Here is a 22074-nt window from a genome sequence, read left to right as displayed (position 1 = left end):
ACACACACACACACACACACACACACACACACACACGTCTGTCTTTCAATTTCTAAGGAACATACCTATGTATCTACCTACCTACCTATCTATATATGAGAGCCAATCATATTATTTCAGGAGCACAGGAAAAAGGTTACTAAATTATTAGTAAAGTGGCCTTGGGCATATTTGTTTTAATGGCAGAAGGACAACTAAATTCAAAGCCCCTTTTGGTGCCACACTATAACAAAATGATACAGAAAGAGCTCTTGGACATCTGATAATATAATTAGGCTTTTATCTTTTAGGGAAAAATTTGAAAGAGTCTGTTTTATACGGCTAAATAAATTAGAAGTTGTCCAAGTTCTAATTCCATTCACGAAGACAGCAAGCAAAGTTATAAAACCTCTTCCCTTTTCCAAATACTCTTATTCTTGTTTAGACAACGTCAGACCTAACCCAGGGCACTGAAAATACCAATTGGGTAACTGCCACAGATACCAAAGTCCTAACAATGGCTAGGGGTCAGTCTTTAGAAACTTCTCTAAGAGCCCAGCTAAATTCTGTACAATTTTAAGATTTCTTTTTTATCAACACATCTTACTTTACTGGGAACTGGGTAGTTCTAGGGATTGGTTATAGAATTCAAAGTCAGTTTCTGACAGAGCTATACCTGAGAAGTAGGTTACAAAATATGCAGCTTGCTTAAATAATTGATAATGTTCTTAAAATGATGAAATTCAAATAACCCTCTTAGAGTATGCTTGAAAAACTTTGATTTTTTAAAATGTTATTTATCAGCTTTAAAGTCAGATTCCACTTATAATTTTCTTGAAGAAAAATAAAAAGGTGAGGTTAGGGAAAACATCCAGAGGTCCCCTAATTTTAATGAACAGTTCCCAAATAGGACAAAACCCGGGCAGAACAACCTTCTCTATCCCACAAAAATTGAGATAATTTTAAGTATACCCAAAGGGGTATAATTTTGGGAGAGACTATTAAGTTACCACACAGAGCAGGATTCTGTTCACTTGTGAAATCATCACAAGGTAAATACATCTATAAAAACATCACTGGAACTAATCGAAGACCCCAAAGTCCTTATATGTCTTCATAAATTTGGTACAGGAAAAAAAAAAAAAATCAACATTAAATTCTCATTAGCAAAAAAAACCCTATTAGTTTCCAGGAAAGAGAATCTGAATGACTAAGCTCCTACCTGGAGAAGTCTTTAATCCAGTCATATTGAACATGTAGATGTTGTCATCTGTGCAGTTAGCAAATAAAGTAGAGCCAGTAGAATCCAAAATCAGACTTGAGTATCCTAGAAAAAGGAAACTTTAGTTAGCATGTGCTGATGAAGGAGAGTAGAACTGAGGTGAAAATGATGTTTTTAGATCATTTCACAAGAATCATCAGAATTCTTCTTCCCTAAAGTATATACAAACCAAAATTATTCTTAGGAGTTTCTATCTTTTGAACTTCAAAAAGATACTTCCATATATTAGCTTCTCAAGTCAACAGAGAATAATAGTTGCTGAAAACTAGCTTGATATTTACTTTAAAAATTTTAACAAAACTTACATATCCAAAAAAGCCCTACAAAAAAGTCCTAATGAATACGCAAAGGCTTACCTAGTTTTCGAGTGCTGCTACCTGGGTACAGGAAAGACTTGGATGCTATGGGTTCTTGCCGATAAGCAGTATAATTCTTACGTAAATCCCATATTTTGATTACCCTAAAAACCAAGGTAAAGAAATAGTTATTTTATAGTCTTTCTCCAACACCAATCAGTTTCAACTACATATGAATGTGAAATGACTTTTAATCTAATTCCTCTGGCACATCAACCAGGTACAGTGAGGATATGTCATTGGGAAACAGATTGAACTATCTCATACTCTTGTCTCCAGCGTCAGGCTAACAATTCTGGCAGAACGGAAACAGATGTGATCTGACCCACTGATGGGTTGCCCTGAGTTTACTTCAAGGGAGCGGAAAAGGAAGATGAAGGTTGACTGCTGATAGTCATTGTTTCATTGTTTTCCGAAAAAACGCACTTCCTAAGCCTTTAACATTCTGCATGTAACTTCTGACATCATTAAGCGTTAAGCTCTGTCCCTATGGTTATATCTTCATATATTAACTCCTTAAGTAATCTAGTCTAAACAAATTTTCCTGTGAAATAAAGTATTTTTTCATTTCATCTATTGGAATAATTTTCTTAATCTTCTACATCTACTTTGTAGGCAACTTGAAAACACAAGCTTGGTTATAAAAGGGAAGTATCCTTGGAAGCAAAGCTTTCACAGCCATTTACAAATATAACTAATAACCTTTAGATAATTCTACATTTGTGCCTGAGAATTCAGTCCACAGAAGAGTTTAAGTGTCCAGAGGACACAACAGAAACTCTAGTTTATTAAGCCATCATATTTTAAAATTAAAACTTTTGAAGGGAGGGATGTCTTGGGAGATAGGGGCAAAAACGGGGCAAAGAAGAGAATTTTAAAAAGAGCCCCTATACTCAATGAACTTAAATTCCAACAAAGCAAACAATCAAGAAGTATCACAGACTTATTTGGAAGCCAAAAATTCAAAGCAATCATAGAAGGAAAGTATGTGAAAGTCTTTAGGCCTATCAATCTAGTTAGATTGCTCCCAGAAATGCCAGTTACATGTCCAGAATCATATTCCTCCTTTTAGGATATTACTAAACCAGAAAAGACAAAATCAAAAATACAGGCATACCTCATTTTACTGTGCTTTGCTTTATTGTGCTTTACAGATATTGCGTTCTTTTACGAATTGAAGGTTTGTGGCAAGTCTATAGGCGCCATTTTTCCAAAAGCATCTTCTCACTTCATGTTTCTGTGCCACATTTTGCTAATTCTCCCAATGCTTCAAACTTTTTCATCATTATTATATTTGTTATAGTGATCTGTGATTGGTGATCTTTGATGCTACTATTGTAATTATTTTGGCATTTTTTAGCAATCAAATATTTTTGTATTAAGGTCTGTATATTGATTATTTTAGACATAATGCTATCACACACTTAGTATACTACAATGTAAATATAACTATATAGTAATATAATAAACTATAATATACTAATATAAATACAGCATAATATAAATATAACTTTTATATATACTGGGAAACCAAAAAAATTCGTGTGACTCCCTTTTTTGTGATATTAGCTTTATTGCAGTGGTCTGGAACCAAACCTGCAATATCTCTGATATATGCCTGTAACAGAAATTTTGCTCCTCAAAATAAGAATCCTTGATTAAATTACACTGCACAGACAAGCAAGTTACCCAGCCAGCTTCTCTATAATAGCAGCAGCAGCCAACACTCCTCCTATGTGCTAGAAATGTGCTAAGTGTGATACATTATCTCATTTAATTATTTGAGCAAGAGTCCTAACTAGATATTTTCCAGTGTGATCTGTAATTCCTCTTCTCAGCTGGGTACTCACTATGTTGAAAGTTAAAAGCACACACATTGAATTATAATGGGTCTAGGTGACTTCCCCATCCCAGTTCATGAAAGACAGCTCACCAAAAGAACCAAGAAATAAAGACTCGTCTTACCCATCCACGGCTCCTGCTGAGACTAATGTATTCTCATCTTGAAAGAGGACCACAGTAACACTCTGCTGGAAATCCTACAGCACAAGGAAGAAAAAGAACAGAAGGAAATCCTATTTTGGCTATAACAATCTTCACTATCAAGAGACCAAGGCGCTAAAATGATGGCTTTTTCCCCTAAACTGAGTATGACTAGATCTTGCCCTTCCAATAATCCTAGTCAGATATATATGCAGACCAAGAAGTAATTTTAGCAAGGAAGTGACCTAAACATCATGTTATATTACATAGTATGAACACTTTGACTCGTATTCAAGAAAAAACTGGTGATTAACACAAGATTTTAGTACTTGTCTAAGTCTACTAGCTCTATTTGAAATCATCCCTACTGTCTATCCTTAGGAACCTCATTTAACCTGTACCTGTTTCATCTATAAAATGTTGCCGTCTATCCAGATTGTCATATACGAGTGTCTAAAGAATTGTGAACGAAAGATGGTTACATGCTATGAAAACTCTAAAGGAGCTAGTAGAGTTTTACCTCCTAATTGCTGTTAAGTTTTCTTGGCTAAGAATCTGATGAAAAGTCTGAAATGTTACTCATTTTAACTTCATCTGGCCTCCAAAAATCACATGCTAATAACCCTGTCAGTTTCCATTCATGCCCATGTAATTTTAAGTCCTAATGTTCTAGCAACCACACGTCCCCAAAATATTAACTAAGACTCTATACACCAAGAATACTAGAAAAATAAACAAATTCAAGTAAGAACACTGGTGATTTTTCTTAAAGAAAAAAGCTGTATTATGGGCATTGTTTGAGCTTTGACTATAATATGCTAAAGAGGTACTATATTTTACCCCAATATTTCTCAAAATATTTTATAATCTTTTGCCAAATATTAAAAAACAAAAATAATAAAAAGCCCATATCTTTTCTGCAGTTTGTATTATGAAAACAACAACAGGGATTCCTTTCCCCTACAGAATACTGTATCATGGTACTTAATATGCTTCTTCAAACTACCCATCTCCTTTTCCTAATGAATCACATCATACTGTAGATGATGTGTATGCATGGAGATCTCTAGGGATGAGTCTCAGGAAATTGAATTTTTAACATATTCCCCAAGTGACTCTGTTGCACACTAGAGTTTGAGTACCAGTACCATAGGTACTGAACTGGTATTAAGCAATAAACCAGTGACATCAAGAGGAAATGAAGATTCTCATTCATTGACTGAATCTCTAGCTCCTATTTTATGCCCAACGAATTCCCTAAAATGAGACTCTATGCTACTGTCAAGATCTGCACACATGTATACAGTTATAAAACCTTACCACAGAAGGAGCAAGCCCTTTTGAATTCTGTTTCTTCTTAGGTTTTGAAGGGGTTTGCTTGTCTAAGGTATTGTGAGCTCCACTGATTTGATTCACTTGCCTATAAAATCCATCTGAAAAATATTCCAAGGTAAATGGTTTAGGTTTCAGAACTTTATTCCCATGCTGAATGTAACATTTATATATAAGATGTCAAAATTAATTATATTCTTTATTAAATTAGTGAAATTAGAAGCCAGCAGGGCTACTGTACTACATCTCTTGTGGTGAGATTATGATGTATAAAAAGGAAATAAACACATGGATATTTATAGCAGCTTTATTCATAACTGCCAAAACTTGGAAGCTTGAAGATATCCTTCAGTAGGGGAATGTATGAATAAAACTGTGGCATATGTAGACAATGATATATTATTCTGTGCTAAAAAAAAATGAGATAACAAGCCATAAACAGACCTTAAATACGTATTACTAAGTGAGAGAAGGCAATCTGAAAAGGCTACATACTGTATGATTCCAATTATATGACATTCTGGGAACAAAACCATGGAGATAGTAAAAGATCAGTGATTGCTAGAGGTTGGGGGGCGTGCAGGATGAATAGGTAGAGCACAGAGGACTTTTAGGGCAGAGAAACTATTCTGTATGATACTATAATGGTAGGTATATGTCACTATATGTTTGTCACAACCAAGAGAATGTATAATACCAAGAGTGAACCATAATGTAAAGTACAGACGGACACTGGGTGATAATGATGTGTCAGAGTAGGTTCACCAATCGTAACAAATGTCCAACTCTGGTTGGACGTTGGACATGTCGACAGTGGGAGAGGCTGTGTGGGGACAGGAGGTATATCAGTACGGAGAGAACTCTTTGTACATTCTGTTCAATTTTGCTGTGTATCTAAAATTGCTCTAAAAAATAGTCTATTAAAAATAATGTTTTTATAAAAAAGTGAAGCAGGGAGATGATCATTGCTTTCTGCTTAATGGTATCATGGGGCAATATGAGTATAATTATATTTAATTTAATCCAATTCTTAAAAGTTCCCAAATTTTTAAAATTAAAATAAAAGATCATGTACTAATAATTTCAATTCCATCAATAATTTAGGTAAATGGCATTATAGTTCAGAAGACAATATGAGGTAAATATGGAGGGTAATACTTAAAACAATCACTAAGATCCTGAGAACTGAACAGAGCAGAATTGTGGTTTATGAACATGTGCCCCCTGGTGGTAATCAGGTGAAACAGTTGATTCTTTCATTCAGAATTATTATGGGGCAATCCCACATATATCAAAATTAAAATGGAACTAGATTACCTTTTTTGTTGCACCTGGTGTCCCAGACCATAATGTTGCCATCTCTTCCACCTGTACAGAAGACAGCTGCAGACACATAAACAGTTTATCAAGAAGTTAACAAAACCAGTCAGTGACACATATATTTCAATTTAAATTTCCTAGAGTATCTATTATATGCTAGGTACTGTAATTGGCCCTGGAGATTAAAAATGATAAAAATATATAGCTCAACACAAATAAGAAAACAAAGCTGTGAAGGGAAAGGATTATAAAGAACTCAAAATGCTTATGTTGAGCAAAAACTTGATAGAATAATCCCTCTCTGTAAATTTTCTTTAAAACCACATGAAATACTATACTATAAAGTTGTAGTAAGAATAATGATAAATAAGCAATAACCAAAATATACTGAGTGCTTATTAAGTTTTAGACACTATCCTAAGTGCTTTTTTATAAATGACCTCAATCCTTGTTATCAACCCTATTAGGTGGGAATTATTATCCCCATTTTACAGATAAGCAAAACCAAGGCATAGGGAGGATATGTAACTTGCAAAGGTTATTATTTTTGGCAGTATGTATCCAGAGCCCATATTCCAAACCTCCAAGCTGTATTGTCTCAGTATAAAGATACAAACCACATCCACATAAAGTTTGTGAAAGGCGTTGCCTCTGGGGATGGAAGGAGAGCGGTGAGATCAGGAGAGGGAACACAGGGGAACTCCAGTTTATCTGTCATACTTTATTCTTTAAAATTAAACCAAAAAATTCTGCTTCCTGTATGAAAGAGGGAGCACTTATCAAATTGAAGGTGGATTAATTTGATAAGTGTTCTGGTCAAAATACAAAAAACAGCTACTTGAGGGTCATACAGATTGACCAAAAACATACAATTTTTGTAAGGGAGTCAACACCTGAAGCAAGTGACTGGCCTAGGGTAAGTTCCTGATTTTTTGTGGTTTTACCTTGAGGGCAGCCACAGTTGTAGCATCAGAACCAGGCAGTCAAAGGGCCAACAAAAAGACCATCTTTCAAGCCAGAGGAACTAGGAAAAGAGGACAGGGGCAAGAAGAGCTGCCAGAGGAAGTGGGGAAGCCTGGAGACAGCAGAGAAAGGGAAACCCTAATTCTGTGTTTAAACTTAGCTCAAGTCTCTGGCTGACCCCCAAACCATATGTGCATAGGATAGCTAAAAGCAGCTTCCAACTAAGGCTTAAATTAAAGAACTGAATTGAGATCCGATCTTCTGAACTGACTGTCTTCACATTATGCTATTTGAGTCTAAATGATTTAACTGCCTGTTAAAACAAAAACACCAACTCTTTCCTGAGCAACATAACAGAATTCAGAGTCCAACACACCATTCCCAATGCCCAGGGTATGATCTTAAGTTACTTGCCATATACAGAGCCAGGAAAATGCGTCATTCTCAAGGGAAAAGAAATCAACAGAGGCCAGCCTCAAAACAACCCAGATGTTGATTTATCAGGTCTGGTTGTAAAACAGATATTACTGTCAAGTGAAATAAAGAGACACTCATAATCAATGAAAAGATGAGAAATCTCAGCAGAGTAACAAACAGAACTTATTGAAAACAAATGGAAATTTTAGAACCCAAGCCCACAACTTCTGAAATGATAAAATTCACTGGATAGGCTTAAGAGCAGAATGGAGACAACAGAGGAAAACGTCTATGAACTTGAAGACAGATCAACAGAAATCATTCAATCTGAGGAAGAGAGAAAAATAAGATTGAATATTATGCTAAGCGAAAGAAGCCAACAACATATTGTGTGGTTCTATTTATACGAAGGTGCAGAAGAGGCAAATTATATATAGAGAAAGTAGTTCAGTGGTTGTGTAGGGCTGGTAAGACGGAAAGTACTGCTAACAGGTTCTGGTTTCTTTTTGGGTTGATGGAAACATTCTAAACTTAGATTGTGGTGATGGCTGCAAAACTCTATAAGAAAATTAAAAACCAGTGAAATGTACATATTAAATGGGTGAATTTTATGGGGTGTTAATTATATCTCAAATTTAAGAAAACTGATAAAGATGAAGAAAGCTTCAAGGATTCATGGGACAATTTCAAAAAGTCTAATACATGAGTAATTGGAGTCCCAGGAGAGAAAATTGGGCAGAAAAAAATATTTCAAGAAATCATGGCAGAAAAATTCTCAGATTCAGTGACACATATTTGTAAATTTACAAATTCAAAAAGCTCAGCAAGCCTCAAACAGGATAATTTTGCAGGGAACCATGTCTAGACACATCACAGTCAAACTGCTGCAAACCAAGACAGAAAACCCCAAAGGCAGTCGGAAGAAACAACATAGTACATACAGGGAAAGGATTCAAATGACCAGAGTTCTCCACAGAAACCATGGAAGACACTGGAACAACACCTTCAAGTAATGAAAGGAAAAACCCCGTCAACCTGGATTTTATATCCAACAAAAATATCCTTTAATAGTGAAGATGAAATAAAGGCATTTTCATATAAAGGAAAACAAAGGGGGTTAATTACAACCAGACTCGAACTGCAAGAAATGTTAAGGGACTTTCTTCAGGCTGAAGAGAAAGGATTTTAGAGCACAGGGGAAAGATGGTGCTGCTGGGAGAAATCATGAGTTCAGTTTTGGGTATGCTGAACTTGAAGTGCTTGTAGGAAAAGTGAAAGCTGGAAATACAATCTGGTTCAATATAAGTGGAGCAAAAAACAAAACAAAATTGGAATAAATGAAACTGTCCAGGGAGAAGGTACAGACTGAAAGGAAAAGATGGCCAAATACCAAATCCTGGGGCATGTCAACACTTCAAGTTAGGTAAAGAAGTGGAGTTCACAAAAGCAATTATGAAGGAATAAACAGAAATACTGAGAAACAGAGGGAGTGGTATCACAGATTCCAAGGAAGAAAACAATTTTCATGAATTTTAAAATAACTTGCCGGAAGTGTCAAATATTGAACAAGTAGAAGGCAGGGTGATTTCAGGAAGAGAGAGATGGAATGGATTGAACCAAACTGAGATGAGGACATTTAACCGGGTTTTGATTACTCTTAAGAAACTTAGAAGAGATAGGAAATAAGAAAGGATGATAGCTGGGCTTCCCTGGTGGCGCAGTGGTTGAGAGTCCGCCTGTCGATGCAGGGGACACGGGTTTGTGCCCCAGTCCGGGAAGATCCCACATGCCGCGGAGCGACTAGGCCCATGAGCCATGGCCGCTGAGCCTGTGCGTCCCGCAACGGGAGAGGCCACAACAGTGAGAGGCCCGCGTACCACAAAAAAAAAAAAAAAAAAAAAAAGAAAGGATGATAGCTGAAGGAGAATACAAGGTTAAGATGTTTCTTTCTGGACGGGCCACAGATATGCTTGAGTTTTTCCTATGGAGAAAGAGCCAAGAGAAGGAAAGCTTGAAGACAGAGGAGCTGTGGGGATGTAAGTGATAGCACAAGGTCTTGGGGAGGATCAAGAATGTTTCTTAACCTTAGCTGCACACTGGAATCCCTTGAGGAATTTTAACAAAATAGACGCCTGGCCCACCTCCTAGAGATTCACACTTAATTGGTATTTTAAAAAACCTCCCCAATGTGTATAACTGAGTCACTTTGCTATACAGCAGAAATTAACACAACGTTGTAAATCAACTATACTTCAATAAAAACAAAACAAAACAAAACACCTCCCTAGGTGACTAATGAGTCAAGGTTGAGAACCAGTGCTCTAGGAAGAAGGATTCGCCTTAAACTGGAGAATGAAGAATGAGAAAGAAGGTGCAAATTTGAAGATAAGTTTGTAGGAGGGGAAATAGAAAAACACTTATAATTATTTTTAATTACTCACTAGAAGTTCTAACACCCATTTTATCACACAAAACACACATCTGAGCAACTGACAATTAGAGATGAAAACATTTTCCATGTTTTCAGGTGGTAGATATTTAGGGAAGGCAAATTCCACTAGTATAACTATGTCCTTTAGGATTATTTGTATTCTGCCCATATAGGGCTGAAAGAACTGGATCATGATCTTTCCTACCACGTTACCTACAAAAAACCGCCCCCAAAAACCAAACCCCAAAAAAACCAACCCACTAAGCATTTATATGCTCCTCAGTTTTGTGTTTGTTTGTTTTGGTGTGTGTGCATTCACATCTCAGTTCATTTTTTTTTTTTTTCCTGTACGCGGGCCTCTCACTGCTGTGGCCTCTCCCATTGCGGAGCACAGGCTCTGGACGCGCAGGCTCAGCGGCCATGGCTCACGGGCCCAGCCGCTACGCGGCATGTGGGATCCTCCCGGACCGGGGCACGAACCCGCATCCCCCGCATAGGCAGGCGGACTCTCAACCACTGCGCCACCAGGGAAGCCCCTCACTTCATTTTTATGCTTACAATGTTTTTGTGAATTTGGAAATGAAGGTCCTGGGAGATAAAAATGACTTTGCCCAAGAATTTAAAGGCAGAAAGCAGAACAAAACACAGGGCTTCTATATATGGCTGTAAAAGTATGTCCTGCACAAGAACACTTGGCTGAGGGGGTAGAGCCTAAAATCTGTGTTTTAGCAACCAAACGATGAGGCCTTGGGGGCAGTGTCCAACCAGACTAATTCACACTAGGGCACCTGTGAACTACTGGGAGCCATGATAAAGGTTACCACTTTTTCTACTAGACCACACTGGCATAGATTCAATGCACAGTTTTAAAAATTAAGTAAAGGGACCGAAAGATATGGTGTTTCCCTTTTCTACTACCCTTTAAATAAACAAATTTACTTTAAGTACATTTTCATGACTTTAAATTATTTTTATAAACTTACAATGAACTCTGACACAGGAGTGTAAACTAGAACACAAGCATACTTAACTTTATACAACAGATGTGTTAATGAAAAGTTATGCAGAGACAAAAACTATGTCATGTATTTCCTCTTCAAGGTTCCAGTCTCAACAGCAATCAACTGACCTTTTTTTAAAGTCCAAACCAGCTCAACAACTCAGTTTAGTACTCCTGAGTGCTCAGGTGAATAAACAAAAACATTCCTTTTAAAAATAGAATATTTTTTAATGATAAAGGGAACTATACTGTTTATTTCTATTATTCCGAGATTAAAATCAGATTGATCAGCCACTTCTTTGAGATGAACGTTTGCTGTCTCACTCATTTAGTGAGAAACAAATGGAGGAAGGAGAAAAGAAAACAAAAAACACAGAAATGAAGAGCTCATTCAGATACCCCTGCTAAGTTTTTCCCCAGCTACTATAGTACTGTTCTGTATTATAGCCCTCTTTCTTATAATCTTCCTTCTCCATTATAATAGTTAAATAAATATAGAAAGATTGTGAGTAAATAACAGTTGAAAACATACCAGGGAACTGGGCCATTTAAAGTAATTATGTGGTAAATTTTTTAGGTAAAGAATCATGTCCAGTTTATCAGGTTTCCCACCCAGCCTCATACTCCATTTAAATTTTACAAGTAGAGTTAAAGTAACTATTTTACAGATGGAGTTAATCAGTGTCCAGTACAGGCTGTGACCTCAAAGGCCACTCAAAGTTGAACAGAGGGATTGTGGCTATTTGTGAATTTTTACCTTATCTGCAAGATTACAGAAAAAAATTATCTGAAGACACTTGACTTTCAGAGACAAGCTGGAGATAATATCCATTAGAATGGGACTAAAATCCAACTTAATTTCATTGAGGTTTCCAAGTCATATTAAGAATCTCAAACATCTACATAGGTAAAGGAGCAACTTTGACAGGGGAAAGGGTGGAAACAATTACAGCTTATTATTACTTCACCATGAAAGAGGTTAAGGGGATGAAAGAGGGTAAGCATATACCTACCTTTCTCAAACTTAGAAAAGGCAACTGACTTGAGGCTGCACTGATGACCTTTGCATGTTCCAATCAGCTCTCCAGCTTTTACATCCCAAAATTTGGCTGTTTGATCACCTGCTGCTGTAACCTTTCAAAAATAAGGTTTCACAGTTTAATAAAGCAACCCTTTACCAGTGTTTACCCAGATCCCAATAAAATGAAAGTCACTTACAAGCTTAAGTTCACCAGGGACCCAGGCCAGGTCAAAGACAGCATTCCAGTGAGCCATCCATTCTAAACAAAGAAAATGGTGAATGTGAACTGTCTAAACTATGTCTTGTGGTAGCCATACCAATAGCTGTTGAAGTGCCTTGAAAGCTGTAGTGAAAAGATCAGTGGTCAGCACACTAAGATCCATGGGCCAAAGAGAATTTGTGGACTTGCACACATAGCACATTCCCTTCATTACCCCATAAAACTACCATTTGATATCAGATTGTTTTCCATGAGGGTATATATTCTCTAAAATGGAATCTTTATAAAACATTCTCAAAAATCTTCATCATGCTCTCTGAATGGAGTTTAAAATACTTTGGTTTGACATTCAAAATTCTGCTTGCTTTGGCCCTATCTCTTACTGTTCTCTGTATATCCTATTCCAACTAAACTGGAGCGCTCCCTATATGCTCATTATATCCTATGGTTTCCTATCTCTAGGCCTTTACTAATGCTTTTCCCTCCACCTGGAGTGTCCTATTCCACCTCCATGGGTCTAAATACCACAGTCTGCCTCAAATGTCCCATCCTTCATGAAAAATTTTCCTCACCTTCTTTGATATGTAAGAGCTCTTTGTGACACCTGTGGCGTTTTCTTTGTATTTCCTCTACATCATCTATAGCCTTTGTTTTACTTTAGTTATCTCAACACTTGACTTACTAGTTCCAGATTATTACCTTCCTAAGGTCAGTAAAACTTTGCCTTGTGTATGTAAGATGTTTGTTCAATATAAATATTTTAAAGCAACATTTCCCCACATTAAGTATAATATAACAAATTTTAATTTTTTAAAAGAAAAACTGTTTTTAATTCTAAAATGTATTTTTCTTAACTTTCAGTAAAGGCTTTGCTGCCGTTAACAGTTATCGACAGAAAGGCAGTCCACCATTTACTTTCAGCCTGGCCCCTAAACAGGCTTAATCAGAAGTATCACTGAGAATTTATTCAAATAGTAACTTCCTTGAGGCTTTATGAATTAAAAATGTTCAAACAGATATTTTAGACCCCGACTTACCTTTGACGCACTTCTTTCTACTGGTTTGTGATTCTGTGTTATATAACCTAACGAAGCCTTCTTCATTGGCAACTGCTAGTATATGCTCCATATTGGGAGCTAAATAAGAAATAAAGAATAAAATATATAAAGAGTCACAAAAAAATTTAAAGCTGAGTTTAAATCTATATAAACAACAAAATATAAATTAACTGAATAACTACAATCTATTTGAAAAGAGGTAAGATGATTCTACCCAAACAGCACCTGCTATGGTAGAGAGGTTTTTCTGAATTAAAGATGGCTGAGGGATTCCCTGGTGGCGCAGTGGTTGAGAGTCCGCCTGCCAATGCAAGGAACACGGGTTCGTGCCCCGGTCCGGGAAGATCCCACATGCCGCAGAGCCGCTAGGCCCGTGAGCCATGGCCACTGAGCCTGCGCGTCTGGAGCCTGTGCTCCGCAACGGGAGAGGCCACAACAGTGAGAGGCCCGCGTACCACAAAAAAAAAAAAAAAAAAAAGATGGCTGAAAATTTGCCATAATACCTAATTAAGTGACTCAAAAACACCAATCCTTGGGCTTCCCTGGTGGCGCAGTGGTTGAGAGTCCTCAGATAATCTCTTATTTAAAGAAGGGCTGAATCAAGCATGGTAATTAAACAAAACAAAAGTGGTACTGGCCAATAGCAAATAAAAGCATATGATATAGGCATGGCAAATAAAAGCATACGATACAAGCCACCAGCAGGCTGAACCTATTAATTTTATATTCCCTTTTCACAATTTTTTACTTTTCTTTTCTTAAACTTTTAACAGCAGGGACAAGTACTCTATTTCTGTTAATATGTTCCCCAATGCATTGTAGAAAGAGATAGATTCCAACAGGTCAAAAGGGGCAAAAGTTTTCATGATGGCAGAACCTTTGCAACCCTTTCCGGATATCAGTTATAAAAACAAACAAACAAACAAAAAATGGTGCTATAAGAATCTTATCCCTTAGCAGAAATATGTAATTATGCATAGAGATTAAGAAAAGTCTATTTCATAAATCAGGGGAGAACAGTTATTAGAAAAACTCTATCATCTATCTAATTTACTTTTTCTTGAAAGGGAGACACCCCAAAATATTTTCCCTCTTTAGAGTGAAATAGATCATTTCTGACCAAACCTAGCTTATACAGTAGTTCCCTTACCAGAAGAGAAGGTGCATCCAAAAGGAGGAACTGGGGCTCCTGTTTCTCCATAAGAAGTGTGCTCATCATTATAGTTGCACTGATAACCAGTAAGAAGGGACTGTAGAGGGTATTGTGAAGACCATCCTAAGGTAAGACAAAATTCCTTATAGAGTTCCAATATATCACATTTCAGTACTTTTAACAAATGCAGAGGTTATAAATTCATTTCTAAAAGCTTTATATACTTAAGTATAGATCCACTCATTATCCATGGCCCTCTAGAACACAGTTTCAGGTATTTTCCTAAGGGGTCCTAAGGAAAAAATGAAAGAGCACTCTCAGCTTCTGGTGAGATACAGCTTTGGGCTTATCATCTTAAATGGAGACTCTTGCTAATACATTTAAGACTGCAAGAAACAAGTGGCCTTTGAACATTAGAAAAGATCTTACCCCTTCCCCCACCCTTTGGAGACAATCACAAAACACAACCACAAAGACTACCACAACCATTAAAACTGCCATTCTCATCAATTAAAATTTTATGTTTTCAGAGTTTCTAAATCATTACTGCAAGCTCAAGTTACTAGCAACATCACACATAAGCCAATGGTCAGAGAGTTAAAGGAAATAAGGTATGTCAATGTGCCTACTGTAGCCCCTAGTATATGAGAGAGGAAGAAATTCAGGGTGGAGGGAAAGTTTATTCTGCTTGGGTCAGAAAGCTGATGTGTACTATGGTCCTAAAATAGTAAACCATCTTGATTTGTTTTATCATTTTGATATGTGGGTCAACATATTTTAAATATATAAAAGAAACATTCTTTCAATGTATAGTTACTGAGAACCAAATGTTCAGTAAGCATGGGAGGAAACAATGAAGTTACAATCTAGAGAGCTGTCTAAATAATTAACAAACACTCTCATACTTTAGGGTACTTTCAATTCTCACTTTTCATAAAAAAAATACCATTTGAAGAAGACATCTTAGCCTGATATAACCTCAGACAAATCTGGTTTTGCATGTTCATAGAAATAACCTGAAGAAATGCAAACGAGGCAAATAAATTCGGTCCAGATTTAGTAATTATTCCTGGGGGTATTACCTTAAGTCTAGATACGATTGTAAACAAGCCATTAAAGACCACTAAAAGAAGAATATGAATACAATAATTAGTTATGTGGTCGAGTTCACCAATATCCATCTACGGAATGAATTTTAAAACAAAAGCCTCTGTTCTAAAGTTATATAAACATACACTTGTAGTTTGGGATTAAAAAAAAACAAAACCAAAAACTAATCACAACTCATGAATTCAAAAGGAATCTTGAACAGTTTAAGTGGAACTGAAGATGATAAGCTCTGGAGACCTAAATTCTTTACAATTAAACAGTGACCCCTCAACTCTGTCTCATTGCCTACAAACTATATCCAAACACCAACAAATGGCCTAACATGGCTTAGTAACTGGTCCCTATTTACCCCTCCACCTCTGCGATTGTGACAACACACACTTCATGGACAAGCCCCGTAAGCTACTTTTGGATCCTTATTGTTCTATTCTGTTTCCAACATGAGCTTGTAATGGTTTCCCTCACAACACTCATTTGGAAAAGCCTATTATTTCTTCAACGCACAACTTAAGCCCCTGGGGTTACATGCAGATTTTTCAAGGAGAATGAGAGCTGTCGGAGAACTGATTTCCAGATACTCAACTTCCATATATATATGTATTTCTAAAACTGACCTGTCTACAATGTCGAGGTCGAAGGTTTTCCCCCTCTTCATCACTACCTTTCTTCCACTTTTCAAAAGAAAGGCATTTCCATGACCCAATCTTATACCTTGCGTTGACTCAAGGTACAAAAACTCCTGGGACCCCATTAAGAGACAATTGGATAACTCCTTTAATAAAGGCATCATAAACACCCAAATCCATCTCTTTAAAACATAGACTTTCAATAAATTTTTATCTTGCTTATTTATTGAAATTAGTAATCCATAGTTTTGATCAACGACATACTACTAAAAATAGTAATGATAAGTCAACCCAGAAGAAACTTTTAACACTTAGAGCTTTATGATCACAGAAAACATCAATTTAAACATATTTTTTTACACAGAGAAATAAGATAGCATGATCAATAAAATGACTTTTCAAGCTTAAAATCAAATCACATTAGGATAAATTCTGTGGGAGAAATAAAGTGGTAATAAGCTCAAGGGGAAAAAACAACTATGTAGAATATCTAGCAGTTAGAATTAGTTCATACTTTTCAAAAATGATTGATGTGATTATTAAATCACTACAGTATTTACAGTCTATTAGATACATTTTAAAGACTGATGTAGCAGTAGCATTTTTATTTAAAAAGGTCATCACTCACAATATGGCCAGAGATGACATCCTTTGCATCTGTTTAAACTTATGATAAAAACTTTCAGATACCAATTTAAAAATACACAGAAGAGTAATCAGTTTCCATTTCAGAAAGATCATTGGCAGCAATGTGGAGGATAAACTGGAAAGAGGGAAACTAAGAGGACATTTGGGAGACTTGTTACAGTTCAGACAAGAACATATTATGGCCCAACCTAGGGAAATAGAATGGTAAGCAAAGGACAGATCCAAGATATGGTGAAGAGGCAAAATCAGTGGGGATACCGAGGAAGAAGGATTAGAGATTTTAAGGGGACTTCTCTGAATGCGTATCTTGAGGAAAATGGAGGAATTCTGATTGACTCTCAGGTTTCTGACTGTGAAGACCAGTTTAAAATAATGAGAGCATTCCTTAAAATAGGTAATATAGCAGGTTTGGGGAAAAAGTGAGTTCAGTTTTGGGTATTTGAGTTTGAGATGCTTACAGGACTGACCATCTGGATGATACAACTCTTACAGGAATGCATGTAAAGTATAGGGAATGGAAGGTTGCAGGTAGTAATAGAAGAAACCCTCGTTACAGCTATGATCACCCATGGGAGTAGGTAGAAATAGAAAAGGGGCCTAGGATGGAACACCCTCATGGAAGGGGAAAGAAGAAGATGGTCCTATAAAGTTCAGTGCATTATATATAACAATGAATGAATTTCAGTGCCTAACACATAACAACGCATGAGTATTTGGGGGCTCGGGGTGGGCTGTCTCAAAACATGCCACAATGGCATATTGATTATTTTGCATTGAAGCTGCTTGAGAAGCAGCTGATGCAAGAAGGAAACTCTGACCTCCCTGTCTCCCTGAAAAGCAGGAAATAAATCTCTTATGAAAGGTGCACTCCTTGCAACTGGAGGTAGAAGGACCCCCTAATACGTCAGAGATAGGGAATTCAGAGCCAAGAAGCGTGTGTAAACAAACCTTGTTACTTCTTTTATTTTACTACCTGAAGCCCAAACTCTGTTTAGATTCTTCACTTAGTAAGCATCCCAAACCTAAGTTTCTTTGTCCTGTCAATTCCTCACAAATTTATTGTTTGTTTATTTTTTTGTCTGATGAGTATAAAAGCTGCCTTGCTTTGGCCATTTCTTAGTCCCATTTCTATGACACCTCCATGTACATGAATTAAAATTTGTTTTTCTCTTGCTAATCTGTCTTGTGTCAATTTTATTAGTCCAGCCATAAATACTCAAGAGGGGTAGAGGGGAAAATTTACCCCTCCCTGATAAGTATTTGTGAATTAGAGGGAAAAGGGAAGTAGACAGAATGTAGAATTAGGAGAAAATCTGTTACAAAATAAAGGCTTCACAGCTTGCTCCAAGTCACACAGATTAAGTAAGGAGTGGAGGTGGAATTAAACCTCAGCAAGTTTAACTCCAAAGACAGAGATCATAACTACTATGCTGTACTGACACTCATGACAGAAGACAGAGAAGTATCTTAAGCAAGGTCACAGGAGAGACAGAAAGAGAAGCATTTAGAGTATAATTTAAAGAGGTAAGGATGGTAGGGTTTTAGATTGGAGGCAGGAAGTGGAGGAACTACTCTCCAGTCTCCTTCTCAATATCCTTCTCCTAGACCTATGCCTTAAATACAAAAAGTTCACTTCTCACATTATTTTCTTTCTGTTTTTCACATGGTTTCAAGCGGAAAGACCTAGTCCATCTTTAAATGAATGAGATTTCACCTGCAGCCAAGCTTAGTCTGGGTAATAATTCCCTTATCAGAAACTTACCAGAAAGTTTCAGGTTGATGACACCCAAACCTAAGCTCAAAATTCTTATTGCCAATGTTTTAACATAAGGAACTTCAAGAACTGGAGAGAATAAATCAGTTATCTATAATGGAAGTATTTCCAAGTTTTACCGTTAAAGAAACAAAACATTTTTATCCCATTTCTGTAAATAACAATACTTATTACCTCTGGCATTGAAGAACATTTGGAATAAAATACTTCAGTCTATTAGTAATGGTCATTTCTGGGAAATGTACTTATGGGCATTTTTCGCTCTATAACTACGAGTTTTTATGCTCATGTATTAATCAGGAGGAAAAAATTCTGACCATGCTAGAAGCAGATGTTCTGTCTTCTCTGCTTGACTGAGTTCCTTAACAGCGGGTCATAGTCACCGTTATATATAGCAGAGTAGGGCTCACTAAGGTTCCACAACAAATGAATGAATTAATCAATGAATACGAGTCTTGACGATCTCACATAGCTGTTGAGAAAACCACACATACTCCCATGAACGCGTTTTCCAGTTAATGTGCAAAACAGACATAGCCGTAATGGAGGCCAGTTAACTCAGCGTCCCTCCCTCCGTCAGCCTACACTACAATTGAAAAAATCCCGATTACGACTAAAAGTGTCTCGAGAGCACGAAAGTGCAGCTTTCTTCAGTACTCTTCGCTAACACGAACTCGCTCTGCCTGTGGGAGAACTCGGCGGCTGGGAAACAGAACTGGAGTCGGCGTTGGTCCGAGGTGTTGTTCGGGGGGAGGTGAATCCCGCCGGCAACAGGCAGCGGTTAGGGCCGTTACTCACCATTTCTCGGGACGCCAAACTGGGGCTGGCGGAGTACCGAATTGAAGAGCATCTGGGCCGGAGGAAAACTTTCAACTGAGAGAAAAGCCGTGGAAATGCCCCCAGATTCAGCAGAAATCTTATGTGGCGTCCCTTAGAACACGACTAGTTATTGCCTCCAACTCCCGCCACCGTAAGCCCCGGCCACCAAACTCCCCGCCAAACTGACGTCACGCCCTCTGATTGGCTCCCGCCGCGGCGTCCGGGCGCGTCCGAGTCACTTCCCCCTTCGAATCCCCGCCTCCTTTTCTCCCAGCCGCGGGAACCTGGAGTTCCTGAGCTCCCTGAGCGCCTGCGCGGGGGGCCGCAGAGGCGCTGGCGAACGGCGGGGAGACCAGAGCGCATGCGTAACACGGCTTGACAGAGCGCGGAGGAAAAATCCGCGAGAAGGTGGTGGAAGAAGATGGCGGTGCTGGGGAAGAGTTTGCAATCTTTCTAAATAGGCTAGTCGAGTAACTGTTCGGGTCATGGCGTCAAACTCAACGAAGTCTTTTCTGGCAGATGCCGGCTATGGCGAACAGGAGCTGGATGCTAACTCTGCCCTTATGGAATTAGACAAAGGTATTCGAAAGAGCGGGCTGAGCGGGTGAAACGCATGTGGGGGGAAGTGGCGCCCCCAGGCGGTGGTAGCCTCGTGAGAAGCCGGGAAGGCGCATGCGCCTATCTTCCCTGGGCGGGGGCGGGCGCTGGCGCCAGTGCTTTTGGTGAGTCCAGGGCTTTTGCCGCTTTGCGAGATTGCCGGGAAATTGCAGCGTTGTTAGGTTGGCCTCGTACAGGTGAAAAAGTAGCGAGTGGGGGCCGTTTTGACCACTTGAGGGCACAGTCTCCCGATTTTCCAAGCAGTTTCTAAAAACGATAAATTGAAATTGTGAAATTATTTTTCAGTATGTTCAGTTGAGACCAGGTCTTCACCAAGGGTGCTGAATAATAATCTTGCACCGACTTATAACGATTCATTTAATTTCTGTAATTCTTACCTGCCGGTTATTAGGCAGGTTAAAAATAGGGCCAAGACCATCCGAAAATCAGAGCCCCTGCTCATTCTCTGCAGACGGATTCCACGAGTTCTATTTCCTTACGGGAGTTGGAGTGGTGGGAGCTTGGTGTAGTGGTGGGAGCTTGGTGTAGTGGTGGGAGCTTGGTGTAGTAGTAGGAGCTTTGGATAGACTGAGTTGAATTCTTATGTCGTTCATTTTATGATCCTGGACAGGTCACCTAAGTTAACCTAACCTTGTTTTTTTTCTGTGCAAAGTGGGTAAAGCACCATTGAGCTAGCAAGATTATTGTAAATATTGTGATATAATGGCATGCAAAAGAAGTCTTTATTAAATGCAAAAGAGATTTGCCTTCTTTCTTAGATATGGATATGGGAGGCATGGGCAGATACTTGTCAGTAAAGAACTGAAGTATTAAAATGAAACCTTTGTTTTCAGTGTACTTAAATGATTTTTATTGAATGGGGGAACCATTTTGTCACCTGGTATGCAGTTAATTTTTAATTAACTACAACCAGTGTGTAATATATTAAGAACTAGAGGTTAGAAGGATTTTTCTTAAAGTCCACTTTGAGCCACTTCCCAGCTCTCCGACTTGGACACTATCTTATACTTTTTGGGGACTCTTTATTTTGTTTGTTTTTTAACCTGTAAACATTTACAGCAGGTTCGTCTAGATAAGAGTTTCTCAGACTTTTTAAAAAAGCTTTTAACTCCTTTTGATCAACATAAAAATGCCACAGCACTCCAATGAGATATTCCTTTGGTTGAGTCACAGTATCTTTAGTGCAGGTCCATCAGCCAAGAAAATGATGTTGAGCTTTGATTTCTCAACAAATCTATGAGGACTTTTCCCTCTAAAATATAAAGTCATAACATTAAATGTGGTTTTTTTTATAAATTTTATTTTTTTAATTTATTTTTTGTAGTTGAAGTATAGTTGATTTACAATGTTGTGTTAGTTTCAGGTGTACAGTAAAGTGATTCAGTTATACATATACATGTTATCTATTCGTTTTCAGATTCTTTTCCTTTATGGGTTATTATAAAGTATTGAGTATAGTTCCCTGTGCATTCTTTCTTTTTTTAAAAAAATTAATTAATTAATTTACTTTTTGGCTGTGTTGGGTCTTCGTTTCTGTGCAAGGGCTTTCTCTAGTTGTGGCAAGCAGGGGCCACTCTTCATCGCGGTGCGCGGGCCTCTCACTATCGCGGCCTCTCTTGTTGCATAGCACAGGCTCCAGACACACAGGCTCAGTAGTTGTGGCTCACGGGCCTAGTTGCTCCGCGGCATGTGAGATCTTCCCAGACCAGGGTTCGAACCCATGTCCCCTGCATTAGCAGGCAGATTCTCAACCACTGCGCCACCAGGGAAGCCCCTAAATGTGTTTTTTATACACTACATAATCTTTCCCTCCCCATTCTGATATTTCCTTCCTTATTACCCTCTTAAGAGTTGCAGGTCTGGATATCTAATATTCCTACTAATTCTGTAAAGACATTTTCTACCACTGTGGTCCAGGTGGACTCATCCCATAATGACAGTAGAGCAGTGGTGTGGAACAGAAT

The 22074-nt window shown here is 37.9% G+C and overlaps 2 protein-coding genes across 9 annotated transcripts in view; one reads left to right on the top strand and one right to left on the bottom strand.

Annotated features, from left to right (window-relative positions):
* The window catches only part of DTL (denticleless E3 ubiquitin protein ligase homolog), a 40010-nt gene extending 20362 nt beyond the window's left edge, over positions 1 to 19648 (bottom strand). For 7 of the 8 annotated variants that reach the window (XR_013829811.1, XR_013829812.1, XM_079931786.1 and 4 more), the window contains exons 1-10: positions 19472 to 19648; positions 14513 to 14638; positions 13342 to 13440; positions 12282 to 12343; positions 12077 to 12197; positions 6250 to 6315; positions 4921 to 5033; positions 3583 to 3656; positions 1618 to 1721; positions 1202 to 1306 (exon numbers count right to left, since the gene is read on the bottom strand). Coding sequence is in view for 6 of the 8 variants with exons in the window: in XM_079931786.1 (XP_079787912.1) it covers positions 1202 to 1306; positions 1618 to 1721; positions 3583 to 3656; positions 4921 to 5033; positions 6250 to 6315; positions 12077 to 12197; positions 12282 to 12343; positions 13342 to 13440; positions 14513 to 14638; positions 19472 to 19523 (922 nt within the window). In the remaining 2 variants the exon portion in view is untranslated. Of the gene's footprint in view, positions 1 to 1201; positions 1307 to 1617; positions 1722 to 3582; positions 3657 to 4920; positions 5034 to 6249; positions 6316 to 12076; positions 12198 to 12281; positions 12344 to 13341; positions 13441 to 14512; positions 14639 to 18990; positions 19015 to 19471 lie in introns of those variants that run through there. The other variant, XM_079931790.1, reaches the window with a different exon arrangement.
* Positions 19649 to 19777: 129 nt separating this feature from the next.
* Positions 19778 to 22074, top strand: part of INTS7 (integrator complex subunit 7) — a 92289-nt gene continuing 89992 nt past the window's right edge. The window contains exon 1 of the mRNA XM_079941688.1: positions 19778 to 20071. Within this exon, the coding sequence (XP_079797814.1) occupies positions 19978 to 20071 (94 nt within the window). The 5' untranslated portion in view covers positions 19778 to 19977. The remainder of the gene's footprint in view (positions 20072 to 22074) is intronic.

Source organism: Stenella coeruleoalba, assembly GCF_951394435.1.
Source record: "Stenella coeruleoalba genome assembly, chromosome: 1".
NCBI classification, from domain to species: domain Eukaryota; kingdom Metazoa; phylum Chordata; class Mammalia; order Artiodactyla; family Delphinidae; genus Stenella; species Stenella coeruleoalba.
This window is presented reverse-complemented; position numbering and strand designations above follow the sequence as displayed.